A 12,770-nucleotide genomic window follows, 5' to 3' on the forward strand; every position below is an offset into this window, starting at 1 on the left:
TAGGAGTATTAGTTAGCCTTTGGCTTACAGTTCTGGTTTATATAGGAGTATTAGTTAGCCTTTGGCTTACAGTTCTGGTTGTTTAAGGTTGTGAGGTCGCGTCACCCAGCATTACGAGCTCCCTCCATTGAAATAAAAGTTACTGCCGTTAATAAATAGCTTAACATGTAAGTTTTCTTTTAATTTTCTAGTTATTAATTATAACTTATTAGTTGAACTCAAGTAATTCCGAGACAGAATAATTGTTTTTATTTGACGATATAATTTTCCATTGAAAACATACATCATTTGTTTAGTCATGTGATTTTGTTTTTTGATAGTCACACCATACATGTGCGAGCTGCAGTGTGTGGTTAATGAAATGTAAGTGATATGAATAAAAATGTAAGTTGATATAATTGTCTGATAATTATTTTATTCCGATAGCACCTGTCTAGATTTCATAATTACGAATATATTCGGTCTATATAACTGATACACATCTACCCCAAATGACGGCCAAGTTTGTATTGAGTGTGGTATAAAAACCCAGAAGAAAAAATCAAACTTTTGGGAAGTCTCAGATCTAGAAAAATTAAGAAAGTCAATTCTAAACATTCTATTTGTTCCTATGTGATGCTGTCTGACCGAGAAAATATCCCAAAATTTGTCAAAATATTGATTTTCATTTAGTTAAAATATGATTGTTTGACCGTAATCCGTATAATCTTAGCTTGTACATAGAGAATAATACATGTCTTTTTACATATCACACCCAGTATCAACCCGAGACTGCAATATCAGCTAAGTATGTAATAAATGAACCTAATCTGTATCATACAGGGTCGTAATCCGTATCAGCATACAAACCAACTGCATATTTTGATAAAAATATCGCTAAAACTTGTGTTTAGTTCAGACTATTCAATGTTGGTTTTTTTTATATATAATATATAAACTTTATTTATTTTACAAAAATTATGAAACAAGTTTTTTTCAACTTATATTAATCACTCTTATTGGCCCGGATGTTAGCGTGTGGGGGTCTTAGTGTGGGAGGAAACCGGAGTACCCGGAGAAAACCCACGTAATCGGGCAGGTGACCCCAACCTTTTCACGTCCGATCGGGGAATCGAACCCCGGCCGCCATTGTGAAAGGCAACTGCGCTATCCACTGCACAACCCGACCAATGTTGATGAGTTATTGGCAAATACAAGTGTTGTGTGAAAGTAATTTATTTAAATAGTTATTACATTCAAATCTCCACAAAGCTGTATGTAAACTGATGTCCGTATAAACATTGTATATATGATTATTCAGTCAAAACCATTGTAATCTAAAAAAAAAAAAAATGATATAGCAGCTTCAGACATACGTATAACATATAGACTGAGTTACAATGGTAAGTTTATAGAATTTATACAAGAAAGCGCAAAAAATACCTCTCACGCTCTCTCAAGTGAGTATTTTAATCTGCCGTAAGCCGTATTTGGCGCAAAACTAACTTTTTGCTCCGACGTAATCCAAACAGCGAGTATTACTTTGACGTAAGCGAAATAGCGAGTATCGGGATTACCCCCGTGGAATGTGGTTCGCAGGCTTAAAATACTTCTTTATATGACGTCACAATAGACTGTCGTCACGCGAGATTTCCTGTCGTCATTGTCACTGTTGCTAACAATGAAGAAAGCTTCAGCTTAACCAGACGTGCGAATTTGAAGGAGATCAACAAAATCTGTTTTTAATCACTTTCAATTTATGAACGGAACTTTTTAAAGGTATGTAAAGGACGTATTCAATCTTAAACTATTAGCATACCTACAAATGTACCCAATTTTAAAAATACTTTATTGTTTTAACTCTACGCAATGTATTTCATTATTTGTCGGCCATACATGTCTTAAGTGGAGTTACTATTTAACTCATCAATCATACCTGTCTGAAGTGGAGTTACTATTTAACTCATCGATAAGACCTATCTGAAGTGGAGTTACTATTTAACTCATCAATAAAACCTGTCTGTAGCGGAGTTAATCTTTAACTCATCAATCATACCTGTCTAAAGTGGAGTTACCCTTAAATTAATCAATCATATCTATCCTAAGTGGAGTTACTGTTAAACTCACCAATCATACCTGTATAAAGCGGAGTAACTGTTTAACTCACCAATCATACCTGTATAAAGCGGAGTTACTGTTTAACTCATCAATCATACCTATCTAACGCGGAGTAACTGTTTAACTCAACAATCATACCTGTATAAAGCGGAGTTACTGTTTAACTCATCAATCATACCTATCTAACGCGGAGTAACTGTTTAACTCACCAATCATACCTGTATAAAGCGGAGTTACTGTTTAACTCATCAATCATACCTATCTAACGCGGAGTAACTGTTTAACTCAACAATCATACCTGTATAAAGCGGAGTTACTGTTTAACTCATCAATCATACCTATCTAACGCGGAGTAACTGTTTAACTCACCAATCATACCTGTATAAAGCGGAGTTACTGTTTAACTCATCAATCATACCTATCTAACGCGGAGTAACTGTTTAACTCAACAATCATACCTGTATAAAGCGGAGTTACTGTTTGACTCATCAATCGTACCTGTGTAAAGTGGAGTTACTATTTAACTCGCAATCATACCTGTCTAAAATGGAGTCATTCTTTAACTCATCAATCATACCTGTCTAAAATGGAGTCATTCTTTAACCAACCAATTATACCTGTATAAAGCAGAGTTACTGAGTGTTTCACACATTTATCATACTTGTCTGAATCGGAATTCCTATCTTACTCACCAATCATACCTGTGTAAAGTGGAGTTACTATTTAACTCACTAATCATACCTGCATAAAGCGGAGTTACTGTAAAGCGGAGTAAGCGTTGAACTCACCAACAGGAATTTCTAAACCAGGGGGTCTTGAGATAGATGAATATAATGTAATTATTTAATTATATATATAGCGTCATTTTTATTCCATCTTAAAGATTTTGGTAAATAATGAAACGTTAATATAGACCTAACCAGGGCCCACTTGTATACAACATCTCAACTCTTGAGATTTCCTCAAGTCTAAGATTTCCCATAGACAATACATTGCTTGAGATTTCCTCAAGTCTAAGATTTCCCATAGACAATACATTGCTTGAGATTTTCTCAAGTCTAAGATTTCCCATAGACAATACATTGCTTGAGATTTTCCTTAACTTTGAGATGTTTTATACAAGTGGGCCCTGCAGGTACTCAAAATACCTCGACACAAACACATATGTGTCATGGGCTAAAACAATTGTGTTTCACAGAATTGCACGTGCATGGTCTGTCGTCTATTTATACATGGTTATTAACTAATGAAAAGTGTTGTTGAATCACAGAAGTGGTAGAATGTTCCATGAACGTACAAATGAAATGTTAATGAACTATTTCTTTCAGAATCTACCATGGATGATGAACAACTGCGAAATATTGCACAACTTTTGGTGAAGAGTGTAATAGAGAAAGCTGTTGATAAAATAAATACCGAAAAAAGGGAAATGTATGAAGGTCTTGACCAGGGGGTAGACGACATTGTAGAGCTGACCATCGGACGGTCAATCAATGCCATCCGCGAAGGGCAAAGTTCACCAACTGACGATAAGATGGAGGGATTGGCTGGACCTAGCAAGACCTTGGCTACTGCAACACCAGAAGTAAACACTGGCACAACAGTCAGTAAGGCCTTAGAGATTAAAGATGGACGAATCGAACCAAGTGTTGGAGAAAATGATGACCAGCCACATATTATCACCGTCAAAGGTATTTTTTAATCTAAATATTCCTATCTCATGTATGCGCTATTTACCTCTTTAGCTTAAACAACTCAAGTATTATATTCTGTACGAAGAAATGTCATATTCTCAAAAGATGTGGACATCTAGTCACAAAGCCATGTTTTATTTATTATTAACGTTATCAAAAAGTATTTTAAAACGAAATTGTTTATATAGTTTATATCAAAATGAAAAATAGCACCCCCTTAATCAAATATAAAATGTTCGAATTGTATTTTATTTTGGTCTTTATTGTTAAAGACGACAAACCAACAGGAACCAAGAAAAGGAAAGTGACTACAACGTATGCGCAGATGAGCAAGGCCTCTCACAAGAAGAATGTACTGGGACGATTGTTGGACAGAATTATCAAGGTAAGGTTACTGTCTGGCATTTGTCGTTAACATTTTATTTATAAGATTGTTGATCAATGTCTCACCATTCTAACAGAAAGTCAAAACTAAAATATATATTATTTCTTAATAAACATCAAACACATGTAATTTCACAGAAAGAGTTGTTCAATTACACGATAAACAACCGACTTTGCAAGATTTTGTCAAATTTTAATATATTAATTACTTAAAAGTCAATCATTCAGAAAGTTCCTACTGTATAAAATAACGTTAAATATTAACACACCTGGGAAAGAAACTTAGTAGCTTGACTAGATTTGCGTAATTCGATTCTAACATTTTATTTTAGAGAGACAAAAAAGAGTCCAAGGAAATCGATGCTGCTACAGCAGGTGAGAATAGTATTCGCTCGTGCAGAGTCTGTCATGCTATATAACAGGAGGAGTGGGGGTGGGAGAGAGACAGATGTGGATCCAGACCGAACCTTTTTCCCGGTGCCTTTATAAAAAGCTTGTGTGGTAATGTGATTTTATATTCTGTACTGTGTCGAACTTTATAAAAAGCAGTGATATCAAAGTTTAACTTTTACACAAACAATGTGCGTATTAAACGTGTCGCAACGTTTCAAGACCGACTGACCCTGCCAGGCTATGTCATAGCTTGACAAAGGGATCGGTCGGTATATCACACATTTTCAAACTGATGAATCTTATTGAAGATTTTATAAAAAGCATTTTTATCTGATGGATACTGTTTTACGTTAAGTCACTTTCAATCTCCAATAGGTGGCAGCACCAACACCGCAGTCGGGGGAAAGAAGAAGAGCGCATCCAAGGCCCATAACAAGAGAGACTGGATACGTAGAAATCTCCTGTGCTGCTTCGTCAGACAGACTGCCACAGTTGAGCCTGTATTTGACTAAATACAGCCAGAGAAACAAGTCATGGACATTCCGAACATAATGTGGCTTACATGTACAATAATAACGATATAAACAAAAATAATATAATGATAATATTGAATCAACTTCTAAAAGTAAAATATAAGAACTTTAACTACTCACAGAAATAAGAAACCCCGAATTTAGGTTTGGTGACAGTTAAATTATCATTAGATATATATACTTGATTCATTTAAACAATCAAATCCGTTTAAGCATTCTCATCGTTTAAGTCAAGTTTTTGTCATTGTAATTAAGAGATAGACTGGATTGTCCCCCGTATTATCACTACTCTCCGCCAGACTTCGAAAGAGTACAATTTATATTGTGTTCTGGCATGACAATTTGTATACACACATCTTATTTCAATTTTCAATAAATATTGATTTTTTTTCTTCTTTTTTCTTTTGTGTGCGTTAAAAATATACATGTATGTTATCAATAGATGGTCCAGTCTATAGAAACTGAGACGGATATAATGTAAACATGACCTACCTGTGGCATGGGTTGTCAGTATGAGAATACTCAAGAAGAAATGAGAACGACTTGAGAACAACTTGATAAGATTTTTAGAACGGTGACGGCCTAAACCGGAAGTGATGCGCGTAAGAAAATAGTCCGTCATAAACAGATCAATAGACAGTAACGAACAAATATTGTGAGCATAATAACACAATTTCAAGCGGAAATATGCATATGGAAAAGGCAATGAAGATAGGATTGTTTAAACAAAACATTCTACATAGTTTTACGGTTCATAAATTTGAATTCCTCTGCGCAAATCTCCTATTTGTTTACGTTTGTCACCGACCTAGGATTTGCGATCCTTGACCATTGAGCTTAGTTTAACTATAGAAGGTTGTAGTAACAAGATGATAAATAGTTTAATACAAAGTATTTTCAGTGTTTGTCGTTCGAATAACTTCCTCATCGCGAGCACGTGGATAAAATCGAGAGGTCCTCGCATCTATAATAGACACTATCAGAGGAAATCTGAGTCATTTTGACGTATTTCCTCCTCCTACATAAGAAAACATGTTACCATATTTTAACGCAGGACGAGCCTCAGTTAAGTATCCTGGAAACAGAAACAATAAAAAAAGGAACCTACCAGTATTCACACTCACTATTACCCTCCCTACCTATCCTACATTTATGTATATAAATAACTACAGTCTCTTCACATTCAGGAAGTACAACACATAAGCTTCCAAATGATGAAGTCCAGCGTATACAGTTTCTATGGTATCTGTCAAAACATACGTAATTCAAGAATGGGTGATCACACATCTATGATTATCTTGCCAGATGAAACTGCCTGACGATCCCTTATACAACTGTAGTTATTCCTTTGAACATATTTTATTGTACAAATATACAAATGGATCGGACAACAAGTTATTACAACTTAATAGAGTCCTCTCCTCAATACATATTGTAAAAATAGTGTATATGTTTATGGGGAAAGGGAAAAAGATAGGTTGGGGAAGGAAATGTGGGGTTGGATGGGGTGGGGGTGATGGAGGGAGGGGTGTTACCTAGAAAAGTAAACGTGTAAACTGAGAAATCGATCCGCATTTAAATAAATTATAAATTATAGATTTCATGACGTGCATCCCGGTAGAGTAATTTCAAAATGAACAGAATCAATGTAACAAATAAATCGGGCAAAATAATGAAATACAATTTCATAAACACATATAACAACTTACACATAAATAAAAATAGAAAATTAATTATAACTATCAAAACATATTGCTGGATTTGTTGTAATAATGCATATGTCTAAAGATACTTATGTTGTTTTCTACCGAAAGTTGACTATTTCCAAACAAAAGTAATTCTAAATTAAAATCAACATGCAAGGCATTCAAATTTTGGAGCATGGTATGTCTTTCGTTGTTAAAAAGTAAGCACTCACAAAAAAAGTGAAAGGCATATGTACAGGGATGGCCACAATAACAAACTGGACTATCAACCATGTTTTACTCTAAAATGATCATATTTAAGTGGACTACACTGATGTCTGGGTTAAGTATGCAAAATGTTCAATTTACGTTTACCGAAGCCTAAGTATATTGGTGGAGGAAATTGTACATTTGAAGTTAACGAGTTTTTAAAAGAATGTAATGAGGTCAATGATCGTACTGAAAGGTCCAATGCATTCCAACCGCGAAGAGTTGAAGGTATAAAAGATGAATTTGTTAGAGAAAGCCTGAAAGGGCGAATTCTATAATCATCATTGTTTATAGAAATCGTCCTTTCAGGCTTTCTCTAACAAACTTATCTTTTATACCTTCAACTCTGAACTTTGAATCAGTAGATGACTAAATATGAGCCGGAAAGTATTTTTCGGGAAATAAATCGTATTTTTTGCCTCGTATTACTTGGGAAAGGACATTATCTTTCATGTAGTGCTGTAATAATATAGTTACCATCCAGAATGTTTAATCGAACATTTTGTGAAAATTTCAAAATAAAGGATTTTCATTCTTATTATTTTGTTTACCAAAACTGTTCATATTATGAAGAAGTAGTGTTATTTCAAATATGTATGCAATATTTCAGTTCAAAAATAGTGGTGGAAAGTATTCATATCGCACAATAAAGTACCCTGTGTACCCAAAAAGGTGAGGACCTAAGACACCTCCCTGGCGTCTACCAAAAAGCAATGTACCTGATTACAGGTAATTGGTTATAAAACTCGTTGCAAACCTACAATAAACCTTTTAGTGCTTGTTAAGGTCACAAACAATTCCAAATTCCAATTTATTTCATCACTTGGCGTGATTGATAAAGGTTTTGTTAACAATCAATTTTGAGATAAAATGTATTTTGTTTTTCACTTTTTAGAATTTGTTCTTATACATTTTGTTATCATTTTTTATACATCTGATCATCATACTTTCGTTTTTACATTGCTTTTAGGGGATATTTCATACTCATTTGTTAATATTCATCTCACAATGAAGAAAAAATGTATTGGTGAAGGTCGCCATCGTATCTTCGCGAAATCTCGTAAATGTTTAGGTACACGAAATGTAAAAATAAATCCATAATATTACTGGCATAGATTGCTCAAATGAAGAAGTTTAGTATTGGTCCGAAGTGCTACATGGGGAATCTGCGCAAAAGAGAATCTGAAACAGAACGCTTTGAAGATGAAACTACTAGAAGTGTTTTTCCCTTAACTATCAATTAAGGACCTATTTTACGGGTTCTGTTCACATACAAATGTTGTCTTTGTTTTAACAATTTGAATTCGAAGGGAAGCGAATCCACACTTCTGCAAAAACGTGCTAGGCATCGGTTAATTTTTAGACACGAATTGTGGTGTTCTGCGTCATCACGTGTATTCTCATTTCATCTTATTGGCTATGACCTAAACCATTATACACAGGTTATCCTATAAGGAAGAGAGTCTTTGAATTCTCAATTATGAAGTAGATCATCTGAAATAATTGATGACCTTTTATAATTATTCAGCCTTTGTCTCTTGGATGACCCTGGCTGCAAAGCTTGGACAGGTTGGTCAACGAACAGTTTCTCAAAATCCTTACGTAATTTGTCCCATTTTATTCTTCTTTAGTATATACCAAAACTCCACAAAATACTCTTTTACTGTTTTGGGTTCATTCTGTAGTACAAGCATTGAATAAATCTATAGTTCCAGTGTTTCACACAATACTTTATTCTCAGAAACATTCTTTGGAGACAACGTGGCAGCCTTAATAGATCGTACATATATTTATATTTAAAAACAAAGTGCTGTCAATAAGCTTCAGAGAATGTCTTACGATGGCCAGAAGGAGCGTAATTATCGTAAATTCATGAGCATAGCTCTACCTGGTGGCTACATTTTGGACACAGTAGGACCATCTCTGGAAGCCAAAATGATGCAAGCATTACAAAAACATCATAGGCAAGCTCACATGGTTAGAGCAGGACGACAATTTAGTCGTTGATCGTGGTTTTAGAGATATCCTGCCAATGTTAGAGGCATCTGGTATTAATACCAGTATACTCTCATGTCTTAAGACTGGTCAGAGACAACACTCTGATCAACTTTTCTTGTGCAAGATGACAGGTTGCGTATCAGAAATCCTAGAGACTTGTTTGTTTTTTTAGTGATTAACTGTATGTGTTTATCCCAATTTAGATTCGCAGTGAAAGTGACCCCTTAGATATTTGCTAGAATCTAAATTAACTAGTGTTTGATTGTGAAGGGAATAACTATACTTGAAAGGTTTTTTTAGAGATGTTGATGATAGAGCACTTTTTAGCGTTAAAATTCATCTGCCATTTACTCTCCCAGGTTCCAAAGATTTGAGATCGTTATCAAGTTTTTTACAGTCCTGTAAAGAATTTGTTTCTGTATAGAGTAAGCTATTATCAGCAAAGAGTTTGTTGATGCAAGAAACTGATCTGACAATATCATTGATGTAGACTAGAAACAGAGGTTGGCCATTGCCAGTTACCTGGGGTACCCCTGAAAGGACAGGGGCGCTGTCCGAGTTAGTACCATTAATTATGTCGTTCTGTAGTCTGTAATTCAAAAACGATGAAAACTAAAATAAAATATCCGAGATGATGCCGTTGTGTTTTAGCTCACCTGGTCTAAGGCGAGCTTATGCAATACCGTGGTGTCCGTCGTCCGTCCGTCAACAATTTGTTTAAAAGACTTCTTCTTCTTAACCACTTATTGGAATTTAACTAAATTTGATTGGAAGCATCCCTAGGTGGTGGGAATTCAAAATTGTACAAATGGTGGGACTGAGCCCCGGGCTAAGGGGTGGGGCCAAAAAAAAATATTTCTTGGAAATGGTTGAGATCCCCAAAATATAACCATAGATGCAATTGCTGAGTATAAAGAGAAGAATGCACATTTGCTTCCAGGATGGCCATAGAGTCTGGCCACACCATTGGAGACATAGTCCATGGGCCATAATTTTAAAACGGTTGAGATCCCCACCCCAAAACTATATATACAAATGCTGGACATAAAGAGACGAATGCAGTCATTTTATTAGAATAGACCCTGGGGTCTGACCGAACCCCTAGGGACCTAGTTTCTTAGCCACAGCTTTGAAACAGTTGAGATCCCCACCCTATAAGAGATTAATGCACATATGCTTCCAGGATGGCCTTGGGGACTGCCCCACCCTTGGAGACTTAACCCCTGGGTCATAACTTTGAAATGGTTAAGATCCCCACCCAAAACTATATATGCAATTGTTGGGCAAAAAGAGACAAATGCAGTCATGATATTAGAACCGATCCTGGGGTCTGGCCACAACCCTAGGGACCTAGTCACAGCTTGGAAAAAGTTGAGATCCCCACCCCATAACCATACATAAAATTGCTGGGCATAACGTTTCTAATTCAGATATGCTACAAGAATTGGCCTTGGGGTCTGGCATATTCCCTTGGATCTCATTTCGAGAATATTTTGCCATGATTGCTTAGATATCCAGGTGAGCGATACATGCCCTCTGGGCCTCTTGTTTAATTTGGAAAGTAATCTTGCATGAGGGACTTTATCGAAAGCTTTTGAAAAATCAAGATGGGCGGCATCGATTTGTTTATTTTTATCAAGGTGTCTTACTATTGTCAGAATCAGTTGGGTTTCAGTGGAAAATTTTGTCCGGAAGCCATTTTGTAAATTGGTATAGATGGTAAGATGTTCGAGGTGAGCCATAACGTTGCTGTTGATAATATGTTCCAATAATTTACATGTGATGCAGGATAGGGAGACAGGACAGTAATTGTCAGCAGCTTTATCACCTTTTTCGAATACTGGAACAATGTGTGTTACAGGCCAGTCGTGTGGTACAGTGCCTGAATCTAAGGATATTTGGAAAAGATTTGATATTGCATGTGAGATTTCTGGTGCCATTTCTTTTAGAATCCTGGTAGGGATATTATCTGGGCCGGTAGCTTTATGTATGTTGAAAATGCTTACATACACCTTGCTCACTAATGGTGATATGTGACATAGGTTGAAATGGAGCTGGGCCTAAATCAGGTAGCTCGGAGAAGTTTTCATTAGAGAAGTTTACTTTTTGAATCAGATTTGGCAAGACCATCTGCAGGATTCCTGATTGGTGGAATAATGTCTATATCCATTATTTTTACTTTTGATAAATTATTTTTTTCTGAAAGTCGTTGGCTGATAATGTCATGTACATAACTACTATATGGTAAACGGGTCTCCTTTTGCATCGTAGATTTTATCTTTTTGTACCTCTCCCGATCTTGTAACTTGTGGGGCTTCTTAGCATTGTTGTATGATCCCCGTTTTTGTCTGGCTAGCTGATTGCTGTTTGTTATTAGCCAAAGGATTAATGAATTTTGACCTGGATAGTTTTTGAGGTACATGTGTTTTGACTGCAGAGTGGATTACATTCTTGAAATGTAACCAGGCTTGGTTTATATTCAAAGTATGATGTTCTAAGCATGTCAAATCGTGTGTGATCTCCTTTTTCATAAGGGGGATATTGACATTGGCCTTATTCCATAAGAATATAGTATGCATTGGTGACTTGACAGGAGGAGTTTAAATTTCGTTGTCAATAAAGACAATGTCATGATCTGACACACCTGGGACTGCCTTAAACTTATTGATCACTGATGGCATGCATGTTGGTAAGAACGAGATCAAGAGTGTTGTTATTTCGAGTGAGAAAAATTACTTCTTGATTCAAGTAAAGGTCATGATAAAGAGTAACGAATTGTTCACTTGGGATCTTGGGGCAGTTATTACTTGCGATGACACTATCAGGCCACCTCCTAGCCAAAATATGTGGTTTGGATATTCGTTCTAGAGGTTCGTGATTTCTATCACAGTGTCGCTTATGAACTGTGGATCCGTTTTATTAGATGGACTATAATATGAGGCTATGATAATGGGCCTTTGCTTACTAGGATGGATTCTAGCAGCCACTAGTTCTACATTGTCGCTTTTGTAGGCAAGAGTGGCATTCCGATTAGATCTGGTAGCAATGGGAACACCGCCACTTCGTGATGTTCCATCATCTGCAAGAGGTCAAGGGCATTGTTGCTAAAATAGAATGTTACTTCTTAAAATACTAACTTGGTTTATTTCGTGCCCTAGTGATTCCGAATTAAATGCCTAATGATATAAGGGGCAGGCAGTCAGAGGTCAAAATCATCGTTGCTAAAAATGATTTTGCTTTTCTGGGCCGCCTTTAGTGTAACTTGTAAATGGAAAATTGTAAAAAAATCTTGATTTCATATACATACAAGAGATCCAAGAGGGATCTTAGCGCCCATCATTGTACCATCTTCATTAGTTCATTGTCAGTTCAATCATTTCTCTAATCTGTTTGATCGAGTCATGTTAACAGGAAATGCACCTTGACGTAACTTTTGATCTAAACTAAATACTGATGTGTATGAAAGCCAACCTCCAAAATGAGTTGTCATTTCACATATTTACTTAAATGTACTAATATATTACTTAATATGAAAGAAAAAGAATCGATCATTGCAATATGAGAAAGATATGCTTAGTTCTTCCTTTAACCATTTTGTTTTTATGATCAGTTTATAAATTTAACATGCACAACGAGGGATCAAGGGGAACGTATATATCATATTTGAGAAAAATCCCTCTATATATTCATGAGAAATAGTACTAACAAACCTTCAA

The 12,770-nt window shown here is 35.8% G+C and overlaps 1 protein-coding gene across 1 annotated transcript in view; it reads left to right on the forward strand.

Moving 5' to 3' along the window:
• LOC110450430 overlaps positions 1-5,450 on the forward strand; it is a 15,568-nt gene extending 10,118 nt beyond the window's left edge. Inside the window, exon 5 of the mRNA XM_021497948.1 lies at positions 4,944-5,450. Coding sequence (XP_021353623.1) covers positions 4,944-5,080 — 137 coding nt within the window. The 3' untranslated portion in view covers positions 5,081-5,450. The remainder of the gene's footprint in view (positions 1-4,943) is intronic.
• The last annotated feature ends 7,320 nt before the right edge of the window (positions 5,451-12,770 follow it).

This window comes from Mizuhopecten yessoensis, unplaced genomic scaffold (genome assembly GCF_002113885.1).
Source record: "Mizuhopecten yessoensis strain PY_sf001 unplaced genomic scaffold, ASM211388v2 scaffold5229, whole genome shotgun sequence".
Taxonomy (NCBI): Eukaryota; Metazoa; Mollusca; class Bivalvia; order Pectinida; family Pectinidae; genus Mizuhopecten; species Mizuhopecten yessoensis.